At 41.7% G+C, this 27957-nt stretch overlaps 1 protein-coding gene across 1 annotated transcript; it reads right to left on the reverse strand.

Moving 5' to 3' along the window:
• ric1 (RIC1 homolog, RAB6A GEF complex partner 1) lies at positions 1-27761 on the reverse strand (the record flags this gene model as incomplete). The annotated part of the gene is made up of 27 exons (XM_079234665.1): positions 1-316; positions 731-919; positions 1027-1204; positions 1592-1804; positions 2141-2421; positions 2553-2689; positions 3400-3558; positions 3785-4096; positions 4272-4679; positions 5206-5322; positions 5428-5566; positions 6274-6434; positions 6543-6632; positions 6906-7016; positions 7303-7341; positions 7484-7696; positions 7794-8051; positions 8399-8447; positions 8581-8725; positions 9572-9660; positions 10492-10583; positions 11214-11350; positions 11694-11839; positions 13431-13538; positions 14486-14565; positions 23638-23745; positions 27621-27761. 27 exons carry the CDS (start codon positions 27759-27761, stop codon positions 1-3), a joined length of 4416 nt encoding a protein of 1471 aa, XP_079090791.1.
• Between the last annotated feature and the right edge of the window lie 196 nt (positions 27762-27957).

Genomic DNA, 27957 nt, shown 5'->3' on the forward strand with positions numbered 1-27957 from the left:
TCAGGACAAGGTGCAGTCGTAGGCTCCCTCCTCCTCTCCCTGATCCTCTGTCTGTTCAGGAGGACAATCCTCAGAGGGGGGACGGGGGAAACTTCCGGCGGGTTCGAGGGAGGGCAGGGCCAGGCCCAGTGGAGCCGTCGCTCCTCTACTGTCCTCTGGCCGCGGTACTGCGGTACCTCCCAGCCCTTCAGGGCCGCCCAGCTTTAAGCTCTGGCTGCTGGGCTGGAAGGCCTCAGGCTGCACCTGCTCAGCTGCTGAATCCATCAGGTCCTGTAGCTGTGGCTGGACCAGGTTTAGAAACGGTTTGTATCCAAGGCTGGAAAAAAGATGAGAGATGGAGGAGAGTGGAAGGTTAAGCTCTGTATAATGTTGTTCACCATTACATGTCATTTCACTTTCACAAAACTGCAAACCACATTGAAAAAATGTACTGTGTTGCAAAGCTTTTGTCATGTCATACAAAGTAATTTTATAGTATGTCAAAAGAGTCATAAACAAAGTTATAGTATGTCATAAAAACATAATTAAAAGTCATAGGATTGTATACCAAACAAATGTAATAGTATTGGTGTTCAAATTAAAAAAAGATTCCCTTCAGGCGTTCCTTAAAATATTGTGTTTACGAGAATGGGAAGGATGTACGGACGGAAAAACGTACAGACAGACAACCTGAAAAACATATTTTTCATTGCATAGGCATAAAACACACAACATTTTGAGCTGCACCCACCAATCAGTAGAGACCCATGTGTCGACGGCCAATAAGCCGTTCCTGACACTCTGCACGGTGTCTTGGGGAACCTCTGGGCTGTCCAGGAAGCCGATCACCTGCTTTATGACGTTGGCGTCCCGTAGGATCAAACCAATCACTACACACCACTCCAGACAGCCGGCCTCCATGAACACATGAAGGAGATACCTGAAGGAAACAGAGAGGCGCAGCTGTCAAGTACTGGCTTTGGTTTCACGTTGAATCAAAGCAACGCAGTGGGATCATGGAAGTGAGCTTTAGTGACGTTATCTCACCTGAGCTGCACCTGTGACTTGTGCGGGCCTTTGTTGGCCAGCTCCATGGAGATGTGCTCCAACTCGGCCTGGCTCAGGCTCAGAGTGGACGAGTTCTCATCCACCATCGTCCAATCACCATCCACCACCGAGCTGGTCTCTGTCAAATCTGTGGCAGAGCCGACGCTGTACTCTTCAACTAGAGGGATGAGAAAAAAGGAAGAGGAGGAATTAGATGGAGAAAAAGACGATGGCATGTCTTGAGGGTTATTTTTTTGTCACTTAAATTTGTATTCATTTAGATATATTAACATTAAACATAAATACAAACAATAATAAAGTACAGAAAAACAACAAAAAAAACACAAAAAATACAATCACCCTGACACCCCTTTAATGATCTTTTACATGTAAATTCGCACACACAGACCTGCATTCTCCTGAACACACAAATCCTGGCCACGAGTACTTGTTCCCCCCTCTAATTTCTAATAAAAGCCATTAGAGTCTTCCCTGCTTTGTAGGGTTATTGAGAGCTGGTGACCACCGGTAGTTAGGCCGGGATTAACCGTTCAATTCTCATTACCTTTGTTGGTGAGCAGAGAGAGGAAAGCATCGTGTGTCTGTGGTGAGTGTTGGTTGGAATGAGAAGACGAGGCCGTGTCCATGTCTTTGGACCTCTGCCCGAGCCCATCTAGCCAGGAGTGGTTGGAGGAAGCTGCCTGAGGGGGCGCTGTGTCCATGTCGCTGTTCAACAGGCTGTCAGCTGACTGTGACTTTAACAGCCGAGTGCTCAGCACTGAGAGTAACAATAAAAAAAAAAAAAAAACACCATGAGATATTGGGATAGAGCCAAAAGTATTGCGAACTGGGGCAGCAAAAAGCCCAGTTCACATGTTAATATTAATAGTGCACTTATTGATTGGGTTAATTCCTTCCTGTGTGCTTTTTGCTTCACCACCAAATCAATGCGTTCATATATTGCTCCTGCCACTAATCAGCTTCAAAGCTTTCAGTGATGTCTGACGTGTAAAACCAACAACAACAACGAAGGAAACATTTTCTTCTTCTGTAAAACAGACTCCTCAAGGTTTTCTAAACAGCTCCTGTATTGCATGGATCCCGTGTGACTCACCTGTGCGACACCGGCCGTTCTTCAGAGGCGAGCAGATGCTTCCTCCGGGAATAACAGGAAAGGGCCAGAGAAAATCCTTGTGGAGTTTCTTCAATGCATAAACAAAATCCTCAACGCGAGCCACCCGGTTTCGTTCGCGACACAACCAGCCAATGAGTTCGAAGCCCAGCTGTGCAGAGAAGCAACCGAGGTCGCGAAGGCGTACCTGCTCCAGGAGGTGGCGGGCGTGGCGCCAGAGCATCATGTCAATGTACATGTTCTCCGCACACTCCACATCCCGCCTGACAGGAATCAACACAGGATGAAGGAGAGATAGAGAAAGAAAATGTGCAAAGATTTAGATGTTAAGGTGAGGACATTTAAAGGAAAACATACACAATCTAAGTTACAGCATGTGTGTGTGTGTCCATACCCTTTAGTGGAGGGTCCAGAAGGCATACTGAAGGTCTTCTGCAGGTTGAACTTGCCCGTAGCGATGGCGTCTGCCGACTGGGACAAACTGATGCTGCGATTTCTGAAGAACTCAAAACCGCCAGTTGAGCTGGGTTCCTAAAGAGATACACAGGTCACTGTTTTCAGCTGGAGTGACCAACCTTTTTGAGGCAGAGAGCTAACTGAAGGGTGAACAGGTGATCACGGGCAGGAGGTTGGCTACCCTGGGTTAAGAGTATGATGTTTGTGCGTACAAAGCCTGATGGGGGTTGAGACCTGGATCAAGCACAGTTAAGCATTTGCAACAAAACAAAGTACTTGTGCCGTGTTTCTGTGAGTCATCTCTGAAAGGTCATTTACACACGCTTCTTGTGTGCTTTCAAGTAGTTGTCAACATCCTTAATGTAATACAATTGTATTGGTCTTACAATAGGAATTGCCATGTCTAATGAACAGCATTTAAATTATTGATATTGTTCTATATCGTTTTGGCCTCCCATCCATACTAGGCAAACAATAGCTGATTTTCTCCAAACATTCTATAATGTAAATATATCTGAAAAGGCCAGCTTTGTGTCATGACGTGGATAGAGAAAGAAAGAGAGTATTTAAATAGTTTTGGCATTTCAATGTGCATGGACAAAAAATGAGATGGAAAACATTGGACAAAGTCCTCCTTCATTTACAGGTTTTAAAAACAGCTGCGAGTATCAATCAGATTATTGGAGTTGCTTATATTTTTCCTTGACCAATATCTATAGACAAAGCTGACGAAAAATGGCAAGCAGAGGAAATAAATATTTGTAGAGATTATTTTTAATTCTCACCTGAGTGGTGGGTGTTGGGGGCGGAGTATCCATCTCTCCAGAGCCGATGGCTTTGAGGAATCGGATCATGTGCCTGCAAAGGTCCCACTTGCCCTGCTCAAGCGCCGTGTTGAAGAGTAGAGTGGCGTGTTGTCTGCTCACTGCAGGAGCCTCCATGTTCTTTACAGAGAGGGATGGAGAAAGATGAAGACAGCATGAGCATTTTATGATATCATGACACCCTGATCATAATTAGTCAGGTATGAAAAATTATTTAATCTTTGCTGGGGCTATTAATGACACTTTTTTACACTTCCGTCCTTGGCTGATTATGTCTGATAATGCCTGCATTATGCTATGAAAAGCTAACTGAATATGTGCATGTAGTGTCGGCGTGTCAGTATACCTGCAATATAATCAGATACGAGGCTGCTGTGTCCAGGTCTTGAGCCATGAGACACTCCTCAAACAGATCTTTGGGGTTTCCCACAGCGGCAAACAGGTAGTTCCACAAGGCGTACTCAGTCTTCCTGGCACAGTGAACGATGGTCTGGAGGAAGAGGGGGAACTCGGTGATGAACTTGGCCACGGTGGGCAGCAGAGGGTCGGGGATGGGCTCCCGCGATGTGGCCTCTTCTTCCAGCACGACGTGCACCATCAGCTCCATGACATGAGGGAAGTAGGGGAGGGAGGCACATGACTGAGCCAGCATCAAAGCCTGTGGGAGAGACAACATTAAGGAGCGGAAATAATTGACTCAGTTAAAGTACTTTGCAGGTGCAGACTAAAGATTGAAGTTTGTGTGAGTGAATTGTAGTTGTGTTCATTCTTTGCCTATTACTACGACCATTCATTTACTAAGCTGAGGTGATGAGGCGGGAGGCTCCACACACCTGTTCACCCAAGTTGCGAACCAGCAGCTGCCGCAGGATGTGATGGAGGTAGATTTGGGAGGTCCTCTCCACAGTGCAGTAGGGGAACAACGCTTCCAGTGGCTCAGAGGAGCCTTGCAGCCCATCATAGAGCACAGTCTCATTGGTTGCCCCCAGTACCAGGGCGTCCTCAAACAGCACAGCCAGAGGGTAGATATTGATGTGGAAAGGCAGCATGATGCGCCTGGAGAGGAAGGAGTGGGGCTTGCGATGGTCTCGGGGAAACAGAGGCAGCCAGACTTTCATGCCAGCCTCACCGCACGACAACCACAGGGCCTCCAGCAAGTGCCGCTTCTTCCTGTTGGAGCGACAAGTGGTCCACACATTCTCCACACATTGGGCCAGCACCACCGGGGGACAAAATGGTAGCTAGGGGAGAAAAAAAAGTGTGTGATAGAGATTTAATAATAACAGTGTAAAACAACTTACACTTCACGCTTTAAGGTGACTGTTGTAGTTAGTTATATTCTTTAAGGTTTGAGCAAGACTCGACTTAAAGAATATAACTAACTACAACAGTCACGTTATGCTTCAAAAAGTGTGGATCTCTTGTTAATGCTTACCCATCACTGTCTCTTGAGTCAAACAGATGATTTAACAATGTTTGCAATGAGCCAGTGAAACCAAAGACAACAGATCTGATACAACTGGCTCCTCAAGTAAAGATCGTGAGGCCAGAATCCCAGAGCTGGGCAGCGTGCATACAGTGATAAAATGTTTGACAACTTAAATTACTTGTAAAGCTGAAGAAGACATTAATATAGTAACTCCTTTACCCTGTGTTTTGCTGTAGCAAGAGCACGGGAAGAATAAAACAAGTTCCTGAAGCACTAGTGCACTACACACAAGTGTAACTTGATGCCGTGTAACTACTGCAATGCTCATTTGGACTCACCAGCTTCTTGTTGTTGGCAGGTGTCTCCTTCTCCCGTACCTGCGGTCCTGAACGGTCCCTCTGCAGCATGATCAACTGGCCAGCCAGATTCAACATGATGCTCTCTGCCATGCAGGCCTGAGATGGACACACACACAAACATAAAAAAAAGCATGAATGCACATGCACCTATAGAGACAGTAAAGGTCAGTCAGTGTGAGTGTGTATATGTTACTGTGTTACCTGCTGCGGGGCTTTCAAAGTGATGCCAGTCTCTGTGCGCACAGAGGTGAGTGTGACGGACACCACGAGGGCCGGGTGAGGAATGTAGCGAGACATTGAGACCTCCTGCAACAACTCCACGGTGGCTGTCGGGTATGGACTGAATAGAGGCAAACATATACAGCATGACTTCCATGTAAAAAAACAGGAATACACAAAAAATAAAACTAAGACAAAGATTATAAGGACTTTAACTCTAACGGTATTTGAAAAAAGCTTTCAGTGTGAGAAGCGACAGCATTTTACTGCTCAGCAGAATCGAATCAGAATATTTAATTTCTTAATTCAATATATTCAATGTACCTCAGTGGAAATAAAAGGTTGCTCAATGACTGTGGTAAGAAAGCCTTACATTACTGACAAAGTGTAAAGGTTCAGGGCCTAAGTCTGTTCATTAAATTAAGGCGACGTAACGCCGAGGCGCAGTTCTGTCATGTGATGGGTTTTAGTTCCAAAGCTTTTAATAAAAGCCTCTTTTCCCAAGGGAAAACCTGGCTGAGGAACAATATTACCTAATACTATTATGACTACTGGTGCCAGGGATTTCCCTGGTGCTGGAGTGTGAGAAAGGAAGAAAGTGTGCTGAATGTGGAGAACAGTATCAAGTTTAACCAGAGAATTTTGGACAATCCTCACTTTGGAAAAAATAAAGTTGAAACAGTGGGTAAAGGTTAAGGGGACATCATCCCTACTGTTACTCAGTCCTCGTACAAAGGAGATTATCCTGGGAAAAGCTAAAAGTCAGATATGTGATATGGAGTTCTGAATTTTGGACTGCATGTGTAATGTGTGCACACAGGAACCCACCTGTCGTTCCTCCTCTCTATGCTGTAGAGGCAGATGGAGCAGTCGGCTCTGAACAGGATGATCAGATCTCTGAAGACGTTGAGCAACAGAGTGTCTGAGTGCAGCTTAGTGACGGATGCAAAGGCATTGTCCAGGTTAGAGGAGCGTTGATAGAGCCTCAACTGGTGTCAACAGAGAAAGAACAGGGAAATGTTGCAACGAGACTTACTAGGATCACGATAAAAATAAATAAATAATGGAGTTAATGAGAAGTAGTGGCTCGGTCTTACCTGCTCTTGCTGGTCAGTAAAATTGTAACAGGCAACCACCACAAAGTCTTTCCACCAAGCCAGACCTCCCGTCACTGTCATGTTCTGCTCCTACAGAGACGCACACACACATTAACAATGTTTACCTCGTCAAGAACACTAAACTGACAAAAATGTACCCTAAAATACTCAACACCCCATTTCTTTGGTGTTTTTTATTTTTTTTTTTTAAATGGTATTTGAAGTAATTTCTAGCAGACTTTTTTTCAAGATAAGTGGAGATAATTACCAACATGATTACTCTGGACATAATATAACTAGCACAAAGCCATTTAAAGAGGGTTACATGTTGTTATTTATCCTCCAGTCTACAATGTCACATACCTGAGTGATGTTCCCAAACAGCTTCCATTTCCTTGTGAATAAGGAGTAGTGTGCAAAGCCCCGTCTCCCTGCTATAGCCATGCACTGGCCTGCTGTGTCTATGGCTGCAAACTGAAAAGTCATATTTGTTTATTGTTTAGCCATCTATCAGACAAATAATGAACTTTACAGACTCTCAATAGCTACTTTTTCAGAGTAAACTCAGGAAAAACTATTTTACTCTAAATTATATATAGTCTTTCTCTAGCTCCCACATGTGTATAAGGATGATTCTGCTTATGTATACACACACACTTGTGAACACAGCTAAATTAGTTTGCTTTGTAAACATTGCTGCGTTGTAAACTCAGGAATATAGCAGCTCCTCTAGTCTGAGCAAAGATGCACGTTCTCTTACCCGTATAGGCCAGTTGCTCTCTAGGTATGTGCTGTGAATCTAGAAGAAGACAAAAAGGCGATGAGAAATACAAGATAATCCAATATAGTTAAAATCCATTGAACTATATTTAAGTTATATTTAAAAACTCTTGTCAGAGTGTTGTATGAATTCAACCATGACATCGTGCATGCATGCTTACCTGGACCACGTGCCAGTGCTTGTGTCCCAGTAAAGTGCTGAGTCCCTGAGAGAGACAAGAGTCGGGGTCGGGGGGGTTGTGCGGCGGGCTGCCATTGTGTGGGTACACGTGTGTGTGCGGATGAGTGTCAGAGTTGTTGTGGACCTGCGATGGGTCACCACAGGTCAGGTAGAGGCGGTCTTCACCGTGGAGCAACACCTGCTCCTGGTTACTCTGTGCGGTCGACATAGGAACAAACAGAGTATGAATGTTTAATGTGTGCGTTTGCATATGTGTGTATTTACAAACCTGAGCATACGTTTTTTCTCACCGTGCAGGGGTTGACTGTCAGGGCACTCTTGATGAAATGGAACTGCAGTATGCCGGCCTGCAGAGAGGGTTGAGGAGCTGTGGCCATCCCCTCCTCCTCCTCATCTTGCCCCTCCTCCTCCCCCTCCTTCTCCTCCTTCTCCTCATTCTCCTCCTCCTCCTCCTTTTTCTGCTGCTGCTCCTCCTGCTGCTGCTCCTGCTTTCTCTTCTCTTGTTTGTTAGGAATCACCCATAGGTGGTAGCCTTCTGCTCCCCAGCTCTGGAAAGGGCGGAGTGGAAGGCGGTTATTATGCACACAAAAATACATTTTATATGTAACAAGTAAACTACCAATGAGTGGAGAATATGCAAAACAAAGCGTAAAATTAAGAAAAAGTCAAATTAATCTAATTGGAATAGAATTAACCATTTACACAGTCTGTGTGCCTCCTCTGTTCCACTTCAATGAACAGCAATTTGCTTGTAAATGACAGGATTAAGAGGGTACTGAATTTTAACATAACCACAACATGTGCACTTTTAACATTGCCAACTGCTAATTATATTCAAATGTCTTTTTTATGTTCAAATGTAACGGGTGGAAAGGAATCAAATAAATCCACTTGCCATAGAGCTGATTTTAACAGGGTCCTTCTTGGTACCATCAGAGCGATACCTGAGGGAGGACAAAACGTGCAAAGATATATAAAAACAAGAAAAATAGTGATATGAAGTTGCACTAAATAAAGTGTGAAGTGTGTACTAGTGCATTTGTGTGTGTGTGTGTGTGTGTGTGTGTTTGTACGTACGAAAAGTCCTCGCCCAGAGTGCAGATGAGGTGAGCTCCAAAGACACTCCACAGCGATAGGCCGCCACACTCCCAAGTAACCATGACAACGCTGTAGTCAGGTGACCAGCGGATCAGCTTGACTGGGCCCGTCTTGTTGTAGATGTCTGAACAGGCAAATAATGCAGAGAAGTTAGAAGGGCTCAGAAGGTTTTAGGTGTAGTTGTATTTTTCATTTTTGAGTTTTTTTTTTTCATATTCAACACTGAATCCCATTATATTGTGTATATTGTACTCTTCTTTATAACAGGATAACCTCCTTCCTCCTGCAAAGTAACCCGTTTTTTTCCACATTGAAACACTGCGTTCTTGAGCATGACTTTCTAACAAAACATAATTCACACAGGATTTGTTTTTGGACAAAAAAAATTAAAGGTAAATGTAACTGATTCACGATTTGAATATGCCACATGTGTTTTGTTTTCAAGTTCAGGAGACAATTATGTGTGAAACTAAATAATCCTTTGTATTGTCTTGGTGTGTTTGAGATGATGCAGTGTTCAATCATTAGGGCTAAGATTATTATTTTACAGAGAGCAGAGAAACCAACGTTTCTGCTAAATGAACACTTGCAACACTGAGCTTCCCAGAACATGTAGCTGTTGTAAATTAAATTCAAGACCTTTTAATACTTTCTCAGGCCTTTTTTCAGGAAACTCAAGACTTTAAAAGACATCTATCCATAAACCTAGTCACTGTTAAAATGGTGATGGCCTTCATGGCAGTTCCTCCACTAGGGGGAGCTGTGGCTTTAGATCCCATTATTGGAGTCTGACTGAAACAGATGTCACCAAAGGGGAAACACAGGCATGTGCACCCAAGAGACAGCTGAAGGAATGCAAGTTTTTTTTAAAGGAGGAATTTGTGCAGGGCTGTGCTACAGAGAGACATACAAATAGAGGAGAAACAAAAACAGGGAAAGAGAGAGAGATGTGGCACATATGAGGTGATACCTGGGAAGTGTTTTGGGGTGAGCTCCAGTTTGTGGGAGAGCTGCATGGATCCTGTCGTGGTGTCTATCATGTACACCAGCACTGAGCCGCTGTAATGAAAACAACACACTTTAACAGTCATAATGTGTTAGGTTGAAAATAAGCTGTGTAATAACAGACAATCAGAAACGTGTTGACTGCACATTATATACATAAATACACTATACACATATATACCTCAACAACAAAAACAAGGTAATTATTTGTGTTGTGTGCGATTGGAAATTATTAATTACAGAGGCTTGAATCTAATTTCTTCCGCTGCTGCCTACTGACTGCAAGTCAACCTCTTGCTCATTCAGTGGTAACGATCAAAGTGATCTACATCAGAGTATCAAACACTTATCTAGAAAGATGTTTTTAAATAAGGTTCAAAAGACTCGGATGAAAAAAAAAAAAATCCTCCTTGTACAGTAGGATTGATTTTAGGCTCTACTTTCTCTTATCATTTGCAAATGACTGTTTGGGCAATAGTTATATAAAAACCTGGAGCACTGTGTGTGTGCCCAGGTTGTTCCAAAGAGGCAGAAATCTCAGAAAACGATGAAGGAGAGGGGGGCGCAAGGAGAGGAAGAGCAAGTCCAACATGGCAGATTGCACAATCCATTGGGAGTTTTCGACAAGCACACACGAGGTAGGCCGCGGCAAACACAAACTGACAGATTCTCACACTGGACACACACCACATGGACAACAATCTATCTCTGTAACACACGGATGCAGAGACAGAGACAGAGACAGAGACACACACACACACACACACACACACACACACACACACACACACACACACACACACACACACACACACACACACACAGGTTTTCTACCCAGCACTGTATTGTAAAGACGTGGACAGAGCAACAGCTAAAAACACGTACCTGACACAGCCAAAGGCCATCAGTCTGTACTTGTTGTTGACAGCCACACAGGTGCCATCATTCACATCTGCTGCCCAGACGCCCTGCAGCTGCTGGACACACACGAAACATTTATGAATTACAGATAAGTGAATGTGTGTGATGATACCAGTTGCAGGTCAGCAAAGCATGTTTTAACTGCAGTTTCCTTTAAACGCATCACTTACATTTTGCTTTAAACGTTGATAAGTCGAAATGAAACTCTACAGCTGAGAATACACACACATTAGCAGCTTGGTCACGATTTTATTCTAACATTTATATCTTGGAGTCAATACCACCCACTTTCCAATTCCAAGAATATTGCCGTCATTTCTTGCCAAAATATGAATATGAGCTCCTTTTTCTTGTGCTTTTAGATGCTCAGATATATTACCTTACAGATACAGTTATAATTGTTTAAAATCTGCAGAGATAAAGCAGAACATCCAAATTCTTGACAGAAACAAAAGGTCTGGTGGTGATGGTTCCCTTGTCATGGGGTCAGATGATGTCATATGCTGATATATATTGATGACATAAGCTGTAGAACTGATGGCTGTCTGCAAGCCTTGTAAAGAAGAATCAATGACATTCATCAGTCTTTCAATATAATAACTATTATACATTTTTGAATATCTGGGTTTTAATCTTCTGTATACTTTGTGTGTTTTAACATCGGCAGTGTGTGTGAGTATTCTTACATCTGCGGTGATGGTGTTGCTGAGGGGTGTGATAAAGCCCAGGCGTCCGTCACTCAGCACCACAGCAAAGCCGTCCAGGGTTACACAATACTCCATACAACGGATATACACTTCTTCCAGGTCTAGAGAGGGACCACCTATACACACACACACACACACACACACACACACACACACACACACACACACACACACACACACACACACACACACACACACACACACACTGTACTCTATGCAACAAAAAGACTGAATGTGGAACTGACGTTAAGCACTACCGTTGTAGACAAAAAATCTGTGTCTTTATGACTGGTGTTATTTGAAATAACTAAACTTTAAATAGTTGAACAGTCAAACCATGTATTCAAAATGTATTTCCCAGCATTAGAGAGTGATTGTAAACGTCTGTTTAGACTGTCAACTAGAATAAAGTCTGCTCTCTTCCCCTGTGTTTTGCTGTGTGCATGGGCCTTCTCTAACCTCGAGCAGACTGCAGGTCTAGCGAGAAGGGGATTGTAGTGAGGCAGATGGACTTGCGTCCGTTGCTGCCTAGCCCGTCCCAGTGCAGCACATGGAGATAGCCGTCTGCGGTACAGACCAATAAGTCCTCCTGAAGGGACTGCAGACTAGTGGGAGGGAGAGGAACACAGAAATTAGCATTGAGGCAGAAAGATAAAACAGGCGGGCACGATTCGTCGGAAGAGTGGAAACGAGATAACAAACAGCAGTGTTAGAAAACACTGGACTAGTCATCATCCAGCTGTGCCCTCTGACTGGGGCCCGAAACCTTTACTGGCCAGCTGTGATGATGCCACATAGCTGCCCATGCCAACTGACAATGTCTTCTAATACACAAGGGAACAAACAGTGTGTTTGTGCGTGCGCGTGTAAAAGCGCTTCATTGTCATTGACAGGACTAAGACTGAAGATGGCCCAATGAGACAACCAAAAGGAGAAAAAGCGGGCATCAGAGAAAATAAATTAAACAAAGTCGAGGGTGTCAAGCACCGTGGACGTAAACTGAGGAGGAGGCGACAACTTTTACTGCTGTTTCACAGCAGGAGACACCCACTCATCTGCACAATCAAGCTGTGCCTTCAAAATGCCAACGCGAGTGCTCTCATTCATATGACTACCCTGTAATCTCTGTCAAGTGCATTGGAGATGTGACAGATGAGCACGAAGACATGAAAGATGCAGACAATATAAACACAAAATAAGTACAGACAAAAAGAAAGTCGAGCACAAATGTTCCTGTCACTCAGCAAACAAAGATGTCAAGTTGAAGGATGTGGGCAGGATAATAAGGAAGGTGAAAAACTAGAAGAAAAAATAAACGGAAAAAAACCCTGTAATTAGCAAAACCTGAACTACACCATAAGCTTCTACAGTAACAATGAACGAGGTAGATTAGTGAAGGAACAAATTCCTCCAATTATCATTTTATGTTGCTGACGAAGCAATCAATGTCACTGAGCTAAATCCCAGCGGACATTGGGCTAAGGCCGGGTACACCTGGACAGCTTGCCAGACTGTCGCAGCGCTGACACATGGAGACAGACGAGCATTCCCGGGCAATTTAGAGTCATCAATTAACCTAAGCTGCATGTCTTTGGAGTGTGGGAGCCAGAGAACCCACGTTGCCACGGGGAGAACATGCAAACCTTCCCCGTCTAGCCCGGGAATCAAACCCTTTTCTCACTCTTCTCTCTCTCAACGTCCTCCATCTCTGCAGATACATGCATTTCTCTCTACAGGCTTTTGTGTTTTCAAATTACAGTGTGGAGAAGTTTAGCCTCTCACTGAGCCTCAGCCATCTCTCACTGCCAATGTTGCCTTTCCATGAGAGGAAGAGGATTTTTTTTAAGGTCTCACTGAGCCAAATGCCCTTCACAGATGCACAAATAGTGGGTCACTTAACAGCTTTAACTATGGAGAACATTCTTTAAATATCCACTAGTGAGCTGCGTGAGCAGTGTATAAAAAAAAAAAAAAAAAAACTACTGAACAGTGCTCTTTCTTAGTTCACAGATAGCGCTCGCATTAAGGTACACAGTGAGCAGCATTTATTTTGGTGGTTCCAGTGTGTCTAAGTATTTGTGAAGGTGACCTGGCGTCTATACGAGGGAGAGGTAGATGTGCAGACACAACAGGAAGAAACACAAAGCGAGAGAGATAAAAGAGAAAGAGATAAAGTAGGATAAGACTTCTTTCTACCTGGTTATAGGGGCCTCCAGATCCACAGGCTTCTTCATCTCTAAAGACAAAGCGGGGGCACATTGCTCCTCCTTGTAACCCGGGGTAACCCTCACACGAGGACTTCCTCTGTCCAAACAAACAAATACATTAATACACAGATTCATTTTACTAATGTGCGAGGAAAACTGTTGAAATCCCAAAATGCAAATCGGAGCGGAAAAAGAAAACGGAATACGCCCCGACTTGCCTGACCTCTGCTGGTATGCTGTCAAGGAATGTAAAAGACACACAATCACACACACACTGTAGACACACCAGCATAGACACACCACATACACACATGACGTGGACACCTGATACACAGCAAACTCACAAAAGGATTTAGAAAAAGAAGAGAGAAAAGCATGCAAACACCCCTATGCACATACTTTTGGTCAAGGGCAGTTTGAAAAGCCTAACCAGAGGAGTGTGTTGCAGCAGCATATTAATGCATACACTTTTGGCCAGGCAGTGTAATGGTCACTTGATATAAACAATATATTAATTACATATAAAGTCAAGAGCAAACGCAACATGACCAGGATTTAGTACTTAAGCCCTCTTGTATTTCTTCTGGATTGTTAATCAGCTGCTGGATGATCACTACCGAGACGTACTGCAGCGAGCAAACAATCCCGAGGCAGCCGAGGCGTGTTCATATAAATCAATTTGGTAATTGTTTACAAACAGCAATGACATTTTAATTCGTCATTTGCAGTAATAACAGGAGCAAGTTAAAATACTGACTAATTCAGACTGAAAAGAAAAGACTGTCTGTTGTAAATATGCAATATTATGTTTTTACATTTAGCCTCAAGCAGATCCAGGTAACATGACTGATGAAACATGCTTAATAATAATAATAATAATAATAATAATAATAATAATAGTTAAATGGCCCTCTCTTTACAGTACAAACTATTTGTTGATGATGTAGCCTCCCAGCAAGCGACAGCTCGCCCCCCGAGCTCACTTTACTTAAGCAGGTGTTGTCTATCGATGTGTATGAGGGTTTAAATGTTTGCTGTACTCACTTCGGATAGACCGGTTCATAGAGGGATTTGTCATCCCCTCCGCCCAGCACATCAAACAAGAGGATGTAGCCTTTGGCACTCTAAAAACAGATAATTATAAAGAAAGAAAAAAAACATAAATATAGTTGATCAACCACAATTTGATTATCAGACAGAGAGACGTACACTGAGATCACACAAATAACAACATGTTTCAGAGAGAGAGAAAGTGAGTAGGAACTGTAGAAATGGATAGGGATGCAAATTTACAAGTTTTTAAAGATTATTATTTACTCAAGGGTAGCAAGAGAGAGAAGTAATGAGACCAGAGGGAAGAAAAAGCAAACAAAATATCATCAACAGTCAGTAAGGAGTCTTAAACTGGTATTTATTTAATGCGTTTCTCTTTCCCCTAACAAGTACTTTCGTGGTTTAGAAAATATTTGCATCGCCCGGAAACAATGGTTGACATTTCCCTGTAATGCACAATCCTGACCAGGCTGAGCCGTTACTGATAATGATGCTCACAAACAAATTTGTCAGCATTTCAAAAACAGTTGAAATGCACACGGCAAACTCCATTCTGTAAAAGGTACACACAATATCTGTGATGTAAAAATAGTAGTTACTTGTTTGTGCGTACAACTTTGCAACCGTGCTTTTTTTCCCCCCACACACGAATTTGAGCCTGTAGACTGAAACATGACACGAAACCTGATCATAACCACTGTCAGCATTGATGTGAATGCTTTACAATGACTGCATATATAATGACTTGGGTTCTAGGTGGCTATGCAGCATTACCAGAGTAAGATCAATGCACTATTCTACTATTTCCAGTCTTTTATCCAGTTGTGCTTCTCTGAACGGTGATGTTTTGCTCATAGTTGGCGGAAGCACACTGAAGTAACCCTTGCCTTTTCTAGTGTGGTGACAATGTTGTTAGTAGCAGGCCAAAATATCACCAAAGCAATAAGACAACCCAAACAGGAGGGAGAGAGAGACAGAGAGAAGCCAGGAACAACATGAAGCTTGACTAGAAAAGAGCAGCCGCAGCCAGAGAGGAAAGAGCCCAACAGAGGCCCGCTAAACACATCCACAGCCTGGGACCTCCACAACGCTGCAGAAGAGCTATAAAGGCAAAAACTGCTCAACAGTATAACTTCAGCTTGCATCAAATCTGCATCAGTTGTCTACACAAAGCAGTTCAAATAGCTTTTTTTTTTTTTTAATCTTTCAAATACTGCATATCTTAATGTGAAAAGAAACACTTTGTCTCTACACACAGGTTCAGCATATCATTGTGTCATTTTGTGGGCTGAAAATATTAATCACGAGAACAAAGTTAACTGTGATTGTGGTCATTTCCAAAAATTATGTAAAAGTTGTCGCACAATTTTAAGATGGAAAGATAGTTCGCATCATAACTCTGAAGTATTGTCAAAGTCTAAAATCCCATAAGCCCCTCCACTCCATCCCCCCCATACATTCACAAAATCAGACAATGCTTCTTTCCTAGAGAAGGAACTCATAAAGGAAATGTGAAGGAGTAACTATTTAGCAACATAGGACAAACCTCAGCCTCACCTCAGCTCCCTCTAAACATTTCATCCCTTTCAGAAAGCGTTCACACAACCATTCATCTTTTCATGGGACTATGATCATGTTTACTACGACTCATCTCGTCAGATACCTGAAAAACCATGGATGAAAGGGATGGGAGGTAAAGAGAAGGTCACATTGAGGTACGGCCCATGTCTCCAGGACTCTTGGTACGTTCTCACATGCAGGGATAATGATACAGGAAGAGGCAGGACGCCCGTTCTTTGTCTGCTAAAGCTCAATAAACAAGCAGGCACAACGATTCGAAAGGGAAAATGCACCCGGTGGTTGAATGTTTGGAAGAAGTTTGAATAGTTTTCTCTCTATGACTCCTGACTAATGGGAGCGGCAACAAAAAGCTGCAGCTCCTGAACCAGTCGTTGCTACTCAAGAGCCTTTCTGAGCCTGCAAAATAGGATCTACAAATGAGTGATGGCAGGACCAGCTCGCAGTTTCCACTGCAGATACAGGACTAATCAGAGTTACCCTTCTACGAAATAAATATAAATATATATATATATATATATATATATATATATATATATATATATATATATATATATATATATATATATATATATATATATATATATATATATATACATACATACATACATACATACACACACACACACACACACACACACACACACATATGTACATGTGGCCTACTCTCATCTTCATCCTGGCAACAATTGGAGCTGAATATCAAAACCATGGTGCCCTAATCTTTTTTTTTAAATTAAATTATTAAACCTGGTTTTGTTCATAAGTCTAAGTGAGGGAATACGTAAAATCTTGATAATTTAAATAGATGTGTTTTATGATGTCCTGCTTAAACACGTTTCTCTTAATAACGTGATGTCTTGTCAGCAAGCATACTCAACAATCGGTACATGAGAGACACATAATAGATGCCGCTGTAATTACAGGACTCAAGATGGGGCTTTAGCTCTCGTCACGTAACACTTCCTCTTCTTCCGTTGGCACTTATACGATATTCAAACTAACTGTTACTACTTGATGCTGCATTTGAAAGAAGCAGACATCAAAGGATTGACTTAATGCTGCTGTCAAAACGCAAGCAAATAGAAACGGAGAAGAAAGTCTCTAGTTCAGGCTCGCAAGTAGGATGAAAGGCATGCAAGTCAGCAGAAAACTGTACACCATGTAATAGCTTACTGGGGCCTCTTTTCTGCATGTTTAAACAAGCTCCAAAGGGTCACCCACTTTAAAAAAAACACTCAAACAATTCACAGACAATAGGTGCCAGTGGCTGTCATTTAAAAACACATTGAATAGAAACATGTGCAAATTCCCCTAACTGAACATAACATAGTTTGCAATGACAGAGGCTGATGTGTACATCTGTAATTGCAGTACGCTATGAGGCATTCCTGACTGAAGCATGCGAATACATCTGACCAATTACTTTACCAAGTGTATCAGTAGTATTCCTTAGAGTTGACCAAGTCATTACTTTCCAGTCCTGCTGTGTCTTCGACACAGGGAAGAAACTATGCAATAGATGAGTATGTCCAAAGTAAACTTTTAAATTAAATTCTAGGGCAGGAAAAACACAACATAGAATAGTACTAATACATACATATAAACCTGAAGACAAAACAGTACTGTCCTGTTCCAACAAGAGCCAATTTAGCAGCGAGGAGGGACACAAAAAAAAGAAAGTATTCTCGTACAGCCACAACACAAAGAAAAGCCTTAAAATATCCAGAGTTGAAACACCTCTCTGATGCAGTCTCAGCAAAATTATGTTTATTGCCTCCACATCTTGAATGTGTGCGTTTGTGTTAGAGATAAGATCGGAACCTGGAGTCTGCTCTTTTTATTTTTGGAAAAACATTCTTTCTCCCTGTTGACCCCAAGTTAAAGAATCATTAAAATATTTGTATACTTAGTTCATTATTCTATTTTAATTTGCTTATATGTACATAGGTAATACTATGTACGTGGAACTACATCTCTGTCATACCATTTTTTTGTCAAAAAGACTTTCCCCAAGTATTGCTATGTGAGAGTCTAAAGACAGAGAGGGAACATTTTGGCCTCGGACGGATCCCGAAACGCACACAAGAAGAGCTAAATGCTATGAAGTGTTTCCCTTGTTTGAAGATCCTTTCTTGACTCCTGCCACACAAAAAACGTCTGTCCCTCTCGCTCTGTCGATTGCTTTAGCCGTTACTCTTGCACTCTTTACACACAAGCTACACACTCGGCTAAAGATAGTCCAGGTCATGGTTTACGAGGGTGATTACGTTAGCCTCAAGGTCTGCAGGGTGTGTGGGCAGAGAAACATCTGGGAAACAGCTGGTTGCTGAAGCGAGAACTACTGCCTGCCTGGGCACCGCTGGTCTTTATTGTTCTGCAGTCGCTGACTTCTCCGAGTCTGCTCACCCTGTAATTAAACTACAATGATAATGAGGGTGAGAAAAGGTATGGCTTCTTGGAGATAACTGGAAAAATATGCAGCTTGTGAAGACATCACATAGATTAAAATGTAAGACGTGCATGTCATCGTAACCTTCTGTGTGCCTGGGCAGAAAAACACAACATCTTAACTTGCCACAGCATTTATGGAGTAAAGGCCATGTGTGAAATGGTGTAGAGGTTCAGGGCACATCTGCTGTGGACTGAGACCAGTTTTCCTCAGTCGATCTTAACCAAGATCGTCGCAACGCTTTTTGACGGCCTCGCTGACTTCACCGTCTATTCGTGGGTGCAAAGGATAACAGATTCACTATTTCAAGCACAGCCATCAAACGTTGTTTTGGTCGTATTTAGGCAGAATACAATGTTTATTCACTCCAGGTGCCATTTTGCTCCCTTTCTACAGTCCTTTGTAAACAAACTGCAAACAACATGGCAAGGGAAAGCTTGATCTGCAGCAATACATTTGATGTTTTAGCACTATATTTTGGGTGTTTTGCCTTTGTTAGATAGGCTCGATTGAGACTGGAAAGGAGGAGACGGGATGAGAAGCAGCGTAGGGCCGCGGGTCGGACTCAAACCCCAGCTCTTCATGGTGAGCCACCTGGGAACATTACAGACTACTTGTTTGCCCAGATAATTTTTCAGGAAGTTTGAAGATGCAACACAAACGGGGGTAGTAAAAGCAGTTTCTAGTCAACAGATCTCACTATGACTTGACTTCCACTGAGTGCTGTGAGACTGAACTCAACACAGACACTCACATTGGTTCCTTAAAAGTTTACAAACTCGTGCCCGACACATTTCCTGTGTGAAAGGAAGAGTGTCAAAAAAGACTGAACCTAAAAAGTAAAAACATTACACAAAACAAAAACATTGTCTCAAAGGCCATTTCAGATTTGATGAAATTAATGGATTAAAGTCGAGGACAAAAGGATAATAAGTATGAAAGCTTAATTAGAGCTGCAGCTCACATTGGGCTGCAGCATTGTTGGCCTTAAAGAGGTGTGTGGTGTGAAAGTGCTTGCTCCAGTCAACACATTTTTCCCACAAGAATTAAACATTTGAACATACTTCTCTCTCTCTTTTTCTCACAAAATGTATAAAGTCAGTCCTCCCTCCATTGATATTTAATACTCATGATTCAGAATTGAACTCTGTTTGTGGAGCCCAGGAAGTGTGTGAACAAGTGTGCCCTGTTATTTTTAACTCCTCCACCTGCTCCCTGTTGTGTTTGGCCGGGTGGGCTCGGGACAGTCTGACTTAATGCTTTCACAGACACATTCATGTGTACTTTGGCTTCAGTAGAGGTGGGGATTAAAGGAAGGACTGAGGAAGAGGGGGGCAGACGGACAACGAGAGAGGTCACCGTGCTATTATTTTGCAATACGTTCATGTTGAAACTATGCCGCTATTTTAAGCCAATCTGCCATTTCTTTTTGACACCGAGTGGCTGTTAAAGCATTTACATGACACCACTACTAGAAAACGTCTCCATTGTTTTTCTAACGGTGCTAATAAATAGGGCTCTATCTGGACCTTTGAGGACATTTCTGACCAGGGTACCACGATTTATTAATATTTGTTTTAATATAAAAAGGTGACATTTCTGCTTAAAATGCTCGAAAACATAAAATTTGACAATAATCCACCATGTCTCTGTGTTGTAGCCCCTTTATCACTTGATAAATCATGTTCAGCAGAATGGCTTCAAGGACAACCGGTGGTGTTTTGGGAGAAACTTGTATCGCTCTCTGCCACACCGCTTTCTAAAAAGCCTTGCATGTCCTCGACAGTATTTCCTGGCAGTGTTTACAAAAAGACGTAGAATTAGCTGGGCTAAGGCATTTTATCAAATACATAATTAAAATAGAACTTTCTGGATGCAGGTCAGCAAAAATGTATTTACATTTGTCTTTATAATAACTTAAATACATTTGTTTGCATAAAGCAGCCATATGCTGAATGTACAAGTGCATACATGAGAAACGCAGATCCAGCTCATTCCAAGTATTAAAATAATATAAATAGAAACCAAATGCTGTGGCTCGTTAATTGTGAAATGACTAAACCACAAAACATAAGCATTAGTACCAGATATATCCAGGTTCTGCAATATGTGTAAGACGGTAATACAATATCCTGCATGACTTGAGGCGGATTATCCCACTAACTAGATTTAGTGATGAAAATGTTAGTTATCTTATTAATCATATACAGATTTCTATTTTCAATTACATTACCTGGATAATATTAATTGGGCAGGTTTTACACAAATGTATCTTGCCGGTTGTCCCGTGTGTTGCTGATCACATGACCTTTGGAAGCCATGTACTGACTCGGGCACTTGCCTTATGTGAGATTATTTAACAAGATACTTTCAAACTGTTTTCCCAATTTGGAAGAGGTGGAGTGTGGTGCTTTTTTCTTTTCATCCAGGCAGTAACGCTGGAGTGTTACATGAATACTCAGCTGAAACTAGATTATCATCATTATGAAAAACATTAGTTCAGTCAAACAAAGACAAGCTGCACCGGTCAGCTTAATTAGTGCTTCATTCACACACACTTATCCTTGTAAGCGTTCTGTTAACTTACATGAACATCCATCAATAAACAATCTGACTCTGCTTCCACTGCTCAGCTTCTTTTTGTGCTTTAAGTTGTTTGACACAGCAGATGCAGCATCCGTCTGTTCCTTCTGAGCTCACAGTATGTATTAAGACATTAGTTCAACACAGACAGGGGCTCCTTATCAAGGATTACACTTGATAAGAACAATTTATATTCAATCCTAAAAATAAATAAGAGCAGCTAAATAAAGCCAGCCATGATGTTCTCTGCTGCTTTCAGGGACACTCTGCTCCCTGAGGGTGTTAAAACGTACCATCTCTCTCTGATCAAGGCCACTCTCTGTGAGGCATTATGTGCAAATTATACTGTGCTCTCAACCTCAGTGGAACCTGTGTTGTAAATTGTGGGAACAAAAAGGCCAGTGCAGCTTGACAGTGGAGGAAAGGTACGAGTAAACTAACATCAGTGAGCTTGTGTGGGCTTACGTAAAGAAACATGGAGACGAGGACATTTCATCTCCATGGAAATGAGCATGAATATTACAAAAAATTACATCTTTAAGCTTTGTGGGCTGGTAATTTGCATATTTTTGGGGTTGTGGGTCCTTTGAGAGAGTTTACACAAGGCAGGAATGTAATGACAGGAAGGAAGATGCGGGGGAGATATTTCATAATTACTTTAAACTGGGAAGAAAAAAAAACAGGCTGACACAGACTGTGCATTCTCCCCTCATCAGTTCAGCATTCAGGTAAATTTGTATTGATCTGCAAAACACACAAAACGAGGCCCTGTTCATCTCCCAAAAGAGCTGAGGCAGTTAGATCCTTTCAGGCTGCTGTAATCCGTTTCCCAATATAGAGCTTGCTCTCAAGCCTGACCCGTTAAGAATGAGGTCAGGGTTCAAGGGCCAAGGGGACTGATGCTCACCTTATTATTATCCAACGTATACACCAAAAGAGGATCGAAAGTGAAGTAAATACATCTAAGTGTATATGTGCAAGCATTTGATTGGGTTGATTGACTAACAGTGACAGTCAAATATAAAGTACAGTGATCAGCACAGGACGGAGTATGACAAGACATTAAATAGGAAGTAATGTGTAACTGAAGGATTCAAATATTATCTCAAAATCTTATGGGTCAGTTTGTCCAGGGACTTTTATTACTGCCATATTGGCAGTATGTTCAGCTGCCTCCAGATTCAGTTAATCTTGACACAGTTCTGTATAAAAGGTATTTTTTGGTTTTCCAAGTTTTCTCATGCCTGACCATTGTTGAACCTAACTGATAGTAACTTCAAGAGTCACAAGTACACCTTCAAATACTGCAGTATTCACCTAAAGCACCACAGAGCATAAATGTAAGTGGCCACTCTACTCCAGCTGCATTAAGCCTGGAGCTACATGCGGACATCTGCAAGATGCTCACCTGAAGTGATGTCAAAGCATGTCTAGCTTCAGGAATCATACATACATACATTCCCTCTTTTACGCACTTCAAACCAGCAGCAAAGCAACGACTCCCAACAGTTTCCCAAAGAAGGAAGTCTGACTACTTGCTAAATTCATAAATTATGATGATTGAGGGAAAAACATGGAGCAAAATTATTGAAAAACTCCTGGTTGATCTCTCAATGACATTACTGAAGAACCAAGACACACAGCATGTGCCAAGAAATGATGCTTGAACCAGATGTCGAGTGTTCCTATGGTTTAAGAATAGTCAGATCAAGTGGCCAACATGTACGCCATGAACTTAAGTTTCTTTGTAAACCTAATAAATCTAACTTTACACACTGATGTCACTCCGTTGCTCACTGCATTGGAAGACTGTGTGATTGAAAGTGAAGTTTCAACTTGAAGTGGAGAGCTCAGGGAGCGCGTTTAAGGTCCGCCCTCATCGCCACAGGAATACCTTCCTTGTATCTGGAGCTCAGCATAACAGCAAAAATAGGACAAAGTCTGACTGCCGTTTTGGAGAAGTGGAGCCACACTTTCATTTTTCTCTTTCAAGCATTTGTTATGTTCTTTCGACTGTGATGCACTGCAGTAACAAGGAAGCTGCTTCTGTGGTTTTCTCAAACAAATGGTTCCTGATAAAAATCAATTTATCCTCTGGGATTGATTACTGAAGCATCCTCTCTACCCACTGACTGAAACCAAAGTGGTAACAAAGTGATAAGTGACAGAAAGTAGAAAGAAAAGCAGAAAAAGACGAGACAGGGAGAAAGAGATAAACAGGTGATTACGTTGATTAGTAATCACTGTGTTGTTGACTTCAAATGACTCATCCATGATACAATGTTGAACTTCTATTGATTTATGAGACGTGAGGATAGTGTTTTCCAGTGTGTCAGTGCTTCATGTTGAGTGAACAACGATACAATAATGTCACACTCATTTTGAATTCTTCACCATTTTTGCAGTAAGTATACAAGTTATTAATGTGCTTTAGTGCTTTGTTCTAAGAGGACATGATATAACACATTGGGGGTAAAGGGGGTCAATCAAACTGACAATATGAGATGATATGGTGGAGTGCTGTACTTACCGCCACAGCGATCATGGAGTCGTCTGGTTTCCATTCTGCCTTCTGGTAGAAGCCAAACTGGGCAGCCGCCTTTGCAGACTCAATATAGCTGACTATCAAAACACTGGGCTGTGGGTGGGGAATAGGGATATGGTAAAGAAAATAAGCACTTTAGACTGACTGAACCTCACAGACATCCGACTGCCACATATCATAACCAAAAACATCAACAGAATACCAGAATACCGTTACTGACAGAAATCTGTCTGCTCTACTTAAAAAAAGATTGATTTAATGATTCTAGCTTCTAAAATTTGATGAATTGCTACTTGTTTTAACGCGACAATAAACTATCTGGGTTTTGAGCTGTTGGTTTACATTAGCTCGACTTCATGGAAACTATAATGGGTATTTTTCAGCTTTCTTTAGGCTCTGACTGAACTGTAATTTGAACTAAATGACTATTTGACTGACTTATGATTTATAAACGCATAACTTCAACCAAAAACTGTCAGCAGGTGATATAACAGCTGTAAAAGAGGAGTCAGCTTCAGAAGACCAGAAACCTGAACATCTGGCAAAGCCTTATTCTTGAGTCGTTGGCATTGTTCAACAAGTGGAAATCCCCTGCAGATTATTCATCACGCATTCATGTCATAAATTTGTACAGTTTTACTTAATGCAATTCTAGAAAGCACAGACTGTTTCGAACTATAATAGTCTTTGAGATCAACCTGAGATAAACCTGGACATTACACCCACTGAATGGCTCATGTCAGGTAACATAAGCAGGGAAAGATCTCGTGTAATTCCAGCTGAGCAACATTAGACCTCGAACTCAGTCACCGTAACGAGAGAGCAAGTTTTAAGTATTTCAGCCCGATAGTGTGCCTCTCGTCACATGAAATCTTAATAATGCCAATGACACCTGCAATGATGACGCTTGCCCTGTCGGAAACAGAGAGAGAAATCTCTCTCCTCATTTTTAATTGCAATAATAACAGATGTCAATCACTACAAACTCACTAGGTGTTCGGTAAGTTAAAAGGGAAGATCATTCTTGAGGTAGCCTGTAGGATTACATTTGGGAACGAATGTAGGAAAAACATTTTGCATCCCAATCAAAGTAACAGTGCACTGGATATTAAATGAAACGTTGGCATGATTTTGATCATTCATCTGAGGTGTTCATCTACATCTGATAAACTCTGTAGAAACCTAATCTTACTTACATAAATCATCTGATAAAATCACACGTGTCTTTAATTGGTTGGCATAAAAAGAAGGTAAGGAACATTATTAAATATTTACACAAAAGTTTATTTAGATAATATATTTATTCAATGATTACAAAACCATTCAACTGTTTCTCTGCGCACGAAAAGTTCAAATAAAATTTGTCCAAGCGTCTTTGATCGTTGCCCTGTCCATAAATATCATTCACAATGCCTCCATTATGTCAGTCCTTTCCTCCACAAATTGTATTTGTATCATTTCTATAATTAGTTATTTTAACCAATACTTGCTGACAGTTATTGGATCAGTCACTGCAACAAAGTACATCAAACTTACGCTAATTTTCACCGGCACCCAGAGCAAACTATGGTGCTACTATTGCATAACAATGATCTATTCCTAGACATCCTGAGCTCCCACACAGCTGCGACAGAACAGAACGACTACAAGGCTAAGATACTGTGCTACACGGATTAAGTGATAGCGCCTGACTGAAGTAGTTGGGCCCAGCCTGCAGTGGCTGAGGTTGAGGATATATCTGATTAAAGAAAAAAGACAACATGATGGCTGAGAACAACAGGGACAAGAAACCTGAGAGAGGAAATGGCATATTTATATCACTGTTATTCACTAAATAACCTGAGCATGGAAATTAAATGAAAAAAAGAATACATATATTGATACACTAAGGCAAGCTATGATACAAAGCAAGACAGACAATTTTCTTAACTTTGAATGATTTAAAAAAGTATTTAAATTTTTTTTTAATAATCATTTCCACTATTTCACTAAGCTACGGCAGTAACTGATTTCACATAACTGTCACACAGTTCGGATCAGTGGAGGACAATATTGATATCAGGATGACAATAACCCATTAGTCACACTATATCCAATTTAATATTGTATTGATATAAGGTTAAGCTTGTCATATGTGCGTTTGCTCCACAACACCCTTGTGTGAAGAGGTGGGCTAGATAGTGCACTGAAATGGCATAATGCATCGAACAGATGTGAAAGGTGCATGTCAATCTCTAATCAACATTCTTTACACTGCCCTTTTCCTGAACTTCTCATTGATAATCACGAATAGGCAAAGTTATTCAGAAAGAGGGGAAGAAAAACATGGTCCCATCCTGTGTGGGCCTCAGGAAGTAAACAGTGACCCTGATCCATTGTTGCTACACCTCAATAATATACAAGCTGCGTAAAACACAAAACACTGTAAGCAGTGGGCTCAACTCTATGTTGTCACATCAAATATTCCCTCTCCATATCAGAATGGCAGAATCTGATGTATTCATATAACTGAGGGCAGGAGTGGGAAGTGGGTTCACAGCAAAGACCTATACTTGGAATTTCATCGGACTTTGCTACGGCTAGATACTGGTGCTGGAAACCGTGCTGAATGGGAAATCACCACACTTTTAAATGAGCCATTCAGCATTTCCATAATCATTTTAAGTGGATTACTTGTCACAAGTTCCCTGTTAACCCTGTTGTTGAAGTTAAAATATTTTATGAGCAAATAATGAATAGATACAATGGTGAACAAAAGATATCATCTGTTTTAGCTGCCACTGTCAGTGTCAGTTGACAGTCTATATCTTTGGACCGACAACAAAAAGTCAAAATCATGTTCTGAGTGTTTGTAGTCACTCTGCTATCTTTTTTTAAATGTTATGACAACTCAATGAATTGTTCAATCATTACTTTCTGCCCTATGACCTTCCAGAATACACCCGACTTTTCTTCGAAATATTCATTATTTGTATTTCTCTCTCTCCCTCTCTGTAGAAATAGATAAAGAGCAATCATGTATTTTACAGACCACTGACTGACAGTATTGCTATTGATTTCTGTGGTTTTTCCTCCCAAGTCAGCACAGATGAGAGGTTTATTAACTTACCCCACACCTGACAACACAGGTCTCTAGTCTCTAGGTTCTAGATCCAGTAACTTTTGGACAAATATTGGAATAAATTCCACCAGCTATTTTGGACATAAGTGCTTAAAATGGTATACAATTTATTAAGAGAATCATTACAGCACAAGACCTTTTTTTGCTGAAGTCATGATTTAAAACCACACTGACAAAATGCCTTGGCTGAACAGCCTGACAGAACATACCACAACATGCGTTCAGTCAATATTTGTTTTCAACAAAATTGGAGATAATAGCTGACACTCTGTCCTGTTCTTCACCTGGCAGGGTGATTACAAAAATTGTCAACAAAAGTACTCAATGTACCTGAGAGACTCCAATTTACACTTTCCCTGTACCTGAGAAGCATTCATCAGGTGAACTTCACCTGATGTACTAGCTTCACCTGATGTACTAGCGAGAGGATGAACCATCAGCAAGACTTTGTCATGAATGAGGTAAATGGGAGGGACGACGCACGTTAATCCTATTAACAACTATGCCTTTGAGGAAGACACACGTATACGGATATAACGTTATGCTCATCATACTCGTACGATGTGTATCATTATCACTTCTCATCTGTGCAATTTAAAAGGCGTGTGGGTGGCTAATGGCACCAATGCCATTCTCCGTGCGCATTTACTCTCCGATATATAAAATACATTAAAAAAGGCGGACAGACAGATTGACAGGCAGTAGTGACAATACACTGATGGTGGTTGTATCTGAAGTAATCGTAAATGCGTTACAGCATACAAGTTAAAATGAATGTGTTTTTGTTGGGACAGCTGGGCTCCTTATCGGTGCTGATTCCAAGTCACAGCTGGTTGACTACACTTACCCGACTAAACCAGATGCTGAGCTGTGTCTCTGACAGCACGGCGAAGTAAAACCTCTGGGAGCTGGGTTGGATGTGGAAGGGCTCCTCTTCGCTCCTCAGCGGACAAAGCAGCCGCCGGGGCCAGCCGGTGAGAAAATACATGACGGCAAAAAACTCACTTCGCCTTGGCGCAACAAGCAGTGTCGCAATGCCAGATCGCCGGTGCACCGTATTCCTCCCGAAAGTGTGTTTAATCCAAACGAGTCATGTGCGTCGCTTCTGTACACATTAAAACTTTACGTATGCACATGTAGTCCGGTGTTCAATCCATGAATGTCTTGTAGAGTTCCCAGCAGCC

The sequence above is a fragment of the Taurulus bubalis genome (assembly GCF_910589615.1).
Source record: "Taurulus bubalis genome assembly, chromosome: 19".
NCBI classification, from domain to species: domain Eukaryota; kingdom Metazoa; phylum Chordata; class Actinopteri; order Perciformes; family Cottidae; genus Taurulus; species Taurulus bubalis.